Genomic DNA, 8793 nt, shown 5'->3' with positions numbered 1-8793 from the left:
TATTTTCTTACATCACACAAAAAAGGTTTAATCAATTTTTTTGAAAAGCTGCTCTTAAGTGTTGTGGAAAATTTAAACTTTTATCGCAGAAAAAGACTTCACTATTCTCAAAGCAAATGTTTGTTGTAAATTTATTATTAGTATGCTGTTTTGCATCATTCATACAATATACCAGTAATTTTGCATCTGGTATACATTATCCTTGATTAATTGTTCAAAGTATTAATCCAAATAACATCAACTCTAGGATTTCTGGTATCATTTTATTAATTTGTATTTTGATTTTATTTTCAGCAACCTACAACCTACACTGGCCTTTCTATATATGTACTACTATAAAAAATTGTATGAATGCTCACTATTAAACACAACCAGACATTTAAGGAAAAGTAGTGTTTATTAGCAGTTAGATTTTATGCTGCCAAGACAAAATAAAAATAACAAGCACAATAACTGTGTGGTGTAGGTCAAGTAACTGTATGGCCAGCTCCAACTCGAGATGTTATAGAGGTTGTGACAATATACAAAGGTTTGTTTATCCCTGCATTTATACATTTATATTTTTTTTTAATTTGCCTTCACAGCAGATGCTTTCATTCTGAGTCAGGGAAAGAGATGGCATGAACTCATGTTTGAATTCTTATGCCAAGTCTGAGTAAAAACTATGTATTTGTAAAAAACAATACACGCATAAAACCCACAGACTCTAGGCCACAGAACTCCATTAAAAAGAAGTACATTCACTAACTAGCAAATTAGTGAAGTTGTTCTAAACTTATTTATGGCACTCTCAGCTGGTGACATAACAGGTAGTGAGATTATGGCAGTGCTGAAAAACTTCCTTCTGCTTTATAACAAGTTTCCATTAAAGGTCTTCGTCATTCATTGGATTCCAGCTTATATTTTTTTAAAGAACCGGAATCAAATGTGTTATTAACAGTCTTCTTCTGGTGGCAATTTGATCTCTGGTGGCAGCTCTGACAATGCCTGTTGCCTCTGTGTTTGAGATGCCAAAATCCAAGCCTGCAGCACTGTGTCTGCTGGGGGAGATGATGACGAGAGGTGGTGCTTTCTTAGCATGATCAGGGGAGGGTTCCTTAGTAATGTGTAAAGCAAAGCCCAACGCCTCCTGGCCCGACTGTTCACAGGGGGTTCTGAACAAACAGAAAGTGATAATAAAACAGAAGTTTGAGAAAGATCAGATGACAGAAAGGTCAAAGCAGTATAAAGGTGTCTATAAATGGAAGAGACACACAGACACACCACTGACCTGACACATTATTGTCGAATGTGGAGTAAGCAGATGAATTGTGTCTCTGCAGCGTACTTGACACCAGCATCTGACAGAAAGATACCATGACTGGGTTGTTGTGATAATGGTCAGCAAAGATCATCCCAATCCATGTAGTGTAGCCTGGATAAAAGGGGAAATACAATTATCAATATTCAGAGATACAAATTCACACACCATCAGACAGGGTATTGCAGTAACATAAGAACAAATGAGCACAAAGCTGTCATTTTACATGTCTTTTACATGTTATTTGTGAAATAACATCTTTTTTTGTTGTTTTTTTTTACTAGCTTTAATCAATATTTGACTGATACCAATATTTGCCTTGAGACAAAGTAACTTGTAATTCTCATTGAAATGCTGCCATCTCGTGGATGCATCTGAATGTGGTCTTCTGGACATCAAATAATATGAATGATAAAATTATTTTTCATTATTACTGCAGTATATTAAAATACCAAAGAGTTTAGGTTTGGCTGTGATCTTTTTTTCTTAACTATATGTTTTTAGTTGAATCTAAGCTTACCAGCATCCATGTTCTCATACCCCCGCTGCATAATAGTTCGGTCTATGCGAGACACCAACCATGTTCCCACCACAATGCTTAAAAGAAGCCTCAGTATGCAGGTGGTCATCCCCATAACCACGTTGTAGAAAAAGAAGAAGTAGTTGAAGCAGTGAAATGCCTTCCTAAAAAGGGGGAAATTGTGATTTCAAGTTAATGTGCTTTGAGTTAAATTCTTTTGTCTTATTAATATTTGAAAAAAATTGTTAAGTGATGTTAGCATTGGAAATCAATATATATCTATTAACTATTAAATATTAACTATAATTCTTTATGACTCTGGTGGTCATCTGGTTGCTTGTGAATATGCAAATCTCCTTGAAAAAGTGCCAATAATGCTTTCATACTACTTTAAATATTTTGTATCTGCTATCTAATGAGCCACTTACTGAGTATGTGAGATTTACGAGAGATTTTGGGATTTTTAAAATGCCTTTTGGCATTTTTCTACCACGATGAATTGCTGGCAAATGAAAGATCTGAGTGTTGGTGTGACTCAAGAACACACTTTATATGAGATACACCTACCTGTTGTTGAGGGCTAGAGGTTTCTCTTTGTCTGTGGCATCTATTTTGTTCTGAAGGAAGAAGATCTGAACCAAAATTATTTGAAGAATCACCAGGCTAATTACAATGCAGATGGTCAGACTAAAAGAGACACAGAAAAACATTAAAGGTCAGCCAGAGTGCACATTAATTTATATATGTAATCATAGCAACACACTTATAGAAAGAAAAACAGCCTTACAATATAGTTCCCAGTGTGGAGAGCATGCTAAGCACTTTCCCATTCAGTATAGGAAGAACCACCACGTAAGCAATCAGCAAAGCAAACAGGAAGTGGACAAAATGGACAATCAGGTAGCCTAAAAAAAGCAGAAATAATTAACAACTGTAAAAATATTTTCCTTATAATAGCTGCCTGTATAATAAGTCAGACAGCTTTTCTGTGATTAATTTCATCTATTGGCATAGATTACATCTACATAGATTTGCATTTTGATGAAAGCTACTGTATGAAAATGATTCTTAAGATTTGGTTCTCAAGTCCTAATACAGGATGTCCTATTTAGATCAGGCCAGTTGTCCTTGTTTTGAAAGTTTACGGTAAGAAAAGCTTACCCCACAGTGTGAAAGCGATTTGCCAGCCCGAGTATCTTGCAATGGAAGCCTGGTAAAATTCATGGCACAAACATTTTTGTGTACTTTGTTAAGAATGCAATAATTTAAAATCACTTCAGCTCTACAGTATGCGTGTTTGCATCCAAGTGTTTTGCTTACCACACTCGTAGCAGATCTAGGCTTATGAAACTTCTCAGGAAGAAATACTTTCTGTCCTTTCCAGAGCCTCCTTAAGTGTTTCCTAAAGCAACAGTAAGCTCATTAAATTACAGACAAATTCAGATCTGTTTGTCTGCTTGCTGGTAGTAGAAATGGTAGTCTTGCTGTAAACTAAATATAGCTAACAGTCATTATACCTGTTTCTTAAATTTCTTACCTGTAACATGCCAAAACATGGAAGGTGTAGGCAACAGAGTTAAGACTGGCAAAGATGGTGGTGGCTAGCCAGGATTCTTAAATAAACAAACAAACATAAATTCAAACATACATAACTTTATATTACTGTATATTACTTTGTATTCTTATAAATGGCGATGACCATTGTGTTCCTAATATTTAACAAAAATATTATTCAATTTTCTAATAGAGGTTTATTTGGTAATTCCTACTGGCAATATTAACTCTCAAAACAGCAGGAAATAAAATGTGTCTGATATCCACTTTACACATAATATGTGATATTAATCACAGGGTTCATAAATGCTCCCCCTTTAAAAGTCTGAAGGGACTACTTACTCCTGGCCACAACGATAAATTCTTCCAGCTGTGGTACCATGTATCCCAGGGATTCTGTCTCGTTACATGCAGTAACCACATCTTTCAGTGTATTTTTCCAAGTTTCAATTTTGTCAAAAGTAGAACTACTGACACTGTAGTCTGCTAGTGTCATCTAAAGGAATGGAAAAGATAAATGAATATAGGAGTCCCCGCAGAAGAAGTATAAATCATTGAAATAACACCAAACAAAGGGAATCAATTAGACAATTCAAGAAAATCATAAAATATATTTTTCCGTACCGTATATAGGCCTATTAGGGATATTACAACAGTGCCAATGATTCTGCTGGGATACTTGAAGTGGGGGTCCCACTCATAAACCCTCCTTTGGAACCAGGTAAGTGGCATACTGCAACACAAACATGGATGAAAAGTTTCAATTTGTCCTGTTCTTAGGTTCAATAGCAGCTGCAGCATTTTTTTAACAGCACTGAAAATTCTCTACAGAACTGTGACACGTGTGATTTTCAATTAGCTGGATTGTTAACTCTCACATTTTTGATACTAAAACCTTTTGAAATGGCTTGAACACAGCATACTGGACTTTAAATCAGTCTGAAACTCGGTTTCTATAAAATGCAGTCATTAAAACTTAACATCCAATGTTGAGTCACATTTTATATTAGAATGAAACTAGGATACCCTGAAGATTTGTAAAAATACAAATACTGGTGACACTCTTGATGGAGGAGATTGAACAACATCTACCTATTCGGAACCATGATAACAGATGCATGCTGTCTATGCAATGAGGGGGGATGTCTATTCTGTTCTCTATTTTGTTCTCAAACTGATCTCACTTTAGCGGCTCAGTATCAGTATGGGTGGAGTTCCTTTTTCTCCTCCATTGTTCTACCTCTCTGACCTGTCTTCCCCATGTGATGTCTGTGTAATGTCTGTACGGGAGGAAGGGTAAGATGGCGCTGGTTGCCGGCAGCCTTAAACCAATTTCATTCGTGTACACGAGTGGGTGTATTTACCTATGTCCGGGTGTCTTTTGCAGCAGTCTCTTAACATGCTGAACCTGGTGTCGCTCAGTTAGCTCTGCAGAGTCCTGGCAACAGATTCAGACATTCATACTCGGACAAAATTCACTATATTCATAAAAAATTGTAACTTTCTAATCTATTATGAAAAAAAAAAACGTTATTAAGATAGCAACTGACATCGACTTCAACCAAGGCAGCTACTATCTGGGTAGTATTCATTTTATTATCTTTGTATTTTTAATGTATGAATTTTGTTTTCTTTGTTCTTTTTTTAAAATGTATGGAAGTTTGTACTGCAGGCTATTGTTGTTTGCTCTGCTGAAGCCCATTTCAATAGAGAATACCTGACATAATTTTTATTGTAATTATTTTTAGTAAAATGTGTATGTGTGTTGAAAATACAAACTACACTGGTAAGAATAATAGTTTGTGTGATGAGGTAATGAGACTTTTTGTCCATTTTTAACCAATAAATCATTAAGTTCAACTTGAAGACCTTGGTGAATGTAAGTCAAATTTTAATGTAATGTTAACACATCCCCACTCTACACCCTTACAAAGTTTTATCAGAATTTAAAAAATATGTGAGCTATTGTGTTTACAGGCAGAATGGGGCACATGCACACACATTTGCTACCAACAACATAATATTCTTGATGGCAGTAATGACGTTATGTTGTACACGTATTTAGTAGGAATCATCACAATCCATGTATTGGTATTTCTGACCTCTTGTTCCATGTGCAGGCGTATTCGAATAGCTTTGACCAGGATGTAAATAAATCGCCCGAAGAGGAAGATGAGGGAGAGCATACGGGGCCACTGGGAAATCACCTTTTGGTATTTACCCAGTATCTTTAAAACCATAAACACAGACAATCATAAATGTGTTCTTCAAAGCTTAATGCACTAGGCAACTTCATAGCTAAATGTTCAGCAGAGTTTGAATGCCTTTAATTAACATGGGTCGAATATTGTGAAAGCTTGATGGACGGTACATTGCTGGGTTTCCTACCTTACCACTGGGACAAGTGACTGTTTCCCAGGCTGTAATTCCTATCCTACAACATAAAAACACAAATGTGTAATACGGTTGTTAATAAAATTAAATCACCCACACATCAACCAGTTAATCTATCTATTTAATCTCCAACTTTTTTTATTATATTTTGTGTTTTTAGTTCCTTTTTTAAATTAACCATTAGTTTATTTTTGTTTTAGTTTATGAGAAGCTTTAAATGATGTTGTAAAACATGCATACATAGACTATGTCTGAATATTTACCAAAATAGAGAGTAGAGTATTCCCAGCACTGCCCCTGTCATTCTGAATGGTGTGGACAGACAGGCAAAGAAAGGGAAATAAACCAAGCCCACTTCTAAAGCTCCAATCAGGTACAGAAAAGCTGAGGATAACAGTCAGAACAGTGTATCTGTCAACACAATTCTTGGAAACTCTACAGTAAAAAAGTAAGAGGATAACAATGTACCTCTGGCCCAGGATGGAACAGTGAACAGGACATAGTTTTCAGAGAACAGGAGCAAGACGCTGCTTGATACGGCCCCAAAGGCAAAGCCATAAGACCAACGATTACTGAGGCTGCCTACAGTATCCAAAGGGCTGAGGCACAATGATTAATAGAAAAACAACCATAAGTACAGAAAAAGCCATAGTGATGCTGTAGTCATACAGACACAAGTAAATGATTCTTAAAGGATGTCAGTGAAACTTAGTAGGGGATATCCCAAAAAGTTGATTCTGGTCATCTGGACGTAGCGTTTTCAGTAGGACAACGGTTTCGTCACCCATCCAAGTGACTTCTTCGGTCTCAGCTGAATGCAGGTTTCCCCAACGTTATAAACAGTGGTTTTGCATAATGACTGAAACTAGCACTACTGACAAACAACGGGCTGACGAGTAATTGTTCCCATTGTTCATCAGTGGTGCTGGTTTCAGTCATGAGAGGAAGAGTGACGAAAACTTTCTCCCACTGAAAACGAAGAACAAAATCAACTTTCTGAGAATTCCTTACCTAGATGATTGCATACTTAATTAATTTTTACACCAATACATTCGTTTAAAACTACAAACTTATGACTGATATTTACGTCTCGTTCTATTGTATAATAAAAGATAAGACACTGACTTGAGGACCCATCTGTTGTTACTACTCCCGTTGACTTACACAACTATAGCAAAACGTCGATCTAGGAATGGCAGTCTGTCGTCAATGGCCAGCCTCTGGGCTCGTTTCTGAAGGAATGACAGCACCCCTGCAATCAACACCTGGATGAAAAGATATCACATCATAAATACTATAATAAATAATAATGTCATGTTCGCATCAACTGTGTGAACAAGGAAATAGGGTGAGCATATGGGTCTCTTATAAAGGCTTTATTTGATCCTTATATATTGCTGCACCAGTCAGTGCTGCTCACTTATTGTGGCAGCAGTTTTTTTGTATGTTGCTATGCTGTTACCCTGCATTCCCAGTAGCACTGCGCTAGTGCTACTCGTAATCCTTGGTTACACAATACTATGCAAAAGTTTAGAGTCACCCCAGACTTTCTTTTATTTTTTTTCAATGTTGTCTTCAGTAAAAGTGACTAAAGTTACCATTCAAAGTTAGAGTGCTAAGTTTTCTGTTGTGAGCACACACAACACTTATTCATTTCTTGAGTTAGGTGACAGTTTCTGGCTTGTATTTCTGGCCACTGTTGGGTGGTATAGTAAATATAATTTTTTTTTTGATAACGTAATTTAACACATTACTTGCATTACAAATATTTTTCAATTCTCTACAAAAAAAGTTAATAATAAAAAAAACACCCCACCATGGATAATAGACATCTTTTGAATAAAATAGGCCTGGCTGAAATTAAGTTGGGACACTACATACTTGAGTTGTTCAAATACAAAACAAATTTCAATTATTAAGGGAGTTTCTGAAACTCTGCATTATTAATATGGTCTTATTATAGGCAGTGTTGTAGTTGACCATGTCTAAGATCCAGTTTTAATGAATGAATAGCTTACTGCTGGTATGAGTGAAAGATGCAAGATTAGCTCCACAGACACTCTTTGGTGACAATCCTCATCCGGGGAGACCCTGGAGACACAACGATACTATGAACACAATGTAACATAATGCACTGTAACACATGACAAATTAAGGAACACCTAGTTTGTTCCCTTTTGTTCTGCTGAGTACAAATTAATTTGATAGACTAAAAAGACACCAACAGGACAGAGCCTATTTAAACTAAAGTGCTGATCTGAGTGGAATAAGCCTTACAAAACCTTTCCAAAGCTTTACTTACTAAATCAGATAGAGATAAAAGAGCATTTAATAAAAAGGGTTCATAGTGCACTGATAAAGTCAGTTCAAGTTCTGTCCCTGTGTCTTTGTTTCAAACTCCTAGAATCAGTTTGTAAACTCGAACGGCGACAACAATATACAGCTGATTACAACAAAGTAAAGATCTGTAATGTAACACATTTAACATTTAGTGTTTAAAGTTTGTACTCACTCATGTTCCAGCAAGTTTCTAATCATCTTTCGATAAGTTGGTTCATTACTGTCCAGAAAACTTTGTTTCTGCTGTGCTGTAAAGATAAAGCAGGCTGTGGAGTGATCCCACTTCTCCTTTTCCTGGTTTTAGTCATGTGACTAATATGAAGTTGACCTTTGGCCTCAGGACTCAACACTTTTATAACTCTGCTGTTTTACTGTCCTCTGTGTTTTTTCTTTTTTCGTTTGGTCTCGCTCTTTGTCTGTCCAGTCCTTCCTCTTTCTGTCACTCTTTCTGCCACACACATACACTATCGACCACTGTGTTACTCAGTGAAAGGAGTGTAAACAGTTAGCTCACCCAGTTAGATAACCAAGTGTTCATTCACCTTGTGTCTTCACTTTACAAAGGAATGTTACACTGATTCCTGTCTCTAAATAACAAATCTCTTCTTTCTTTCTTCTATTCAGCATTGTCTTCACTGAAACATTTGTTCAATCTTTCGTCTGTTTCACTCTCCTTATTATTGTC

General features: G+C 36.3%; 1 protein-coding gene across 1 annotated transcript; it reads right to left on the bottom strand.

Moving 5' to 3' along the window:
- Positions 1 to 378: 378 nt before the first annotated feature.
- Positions 379 to 8694, bottom strand: stra6l (STRA6-like). The gene is made up of 18 exons (XM_085277377.1): positions 8281 to 8694; positions 7787 to 7859; positions 6933 to 7033; positions 6237 to 6367; positions 6032 to 6152; positions 5763 to 5808; positions 5477 to 5602; positions 4739 to 4812; positions 3999 to 4107; positions 3717 to 3870; positions 3358 to 3433; positions 3141 to 3222; positions 2982 to 3030; positions 2608 to 2725; positions 2388 to 2507; positions 1821 to 1984; positions 1271 to 1414; positions 379 to 1154 (listed from the first exon to the last, which is right to left on the bottom strand). The coding sequence occupies exons 1-18, from the start codon at positions 8304 to 8306 to the stop codon at positions 934 to 936; spliced, it is 1935 nt and encodes a 644-aa protein (XP_085133503.1). The 5' UTR covers positions 8307 to 8694; the 3' UTR covers positions 379 to 933.
- Between the last annotated feature and the right edge of the window lie 99 nt (positions 8695 to 8793).

The sequence above is a fragment of the Mchenga conophoros genome, linkage group LG6, assembly GCF_057382185.1.
Source record: "Mchenga conophoros isolate Kocher_MC1m ecotype Shallow Benthic linkage group LG6, M_conophoros_male_GT1.1, whole genome shotgun sequence".
In the NCBI taxonomy this organism is placed as follows: domain Eukaryota; kingdom Metazoa; phylum Chordata; class Actinopteri; order Cichliformes; family Cichlidae; genus Mchenga; species Mchenga conophoros.
This window is presented reverse-complemented; position numbering and strand designations above follow the sequence as displayed.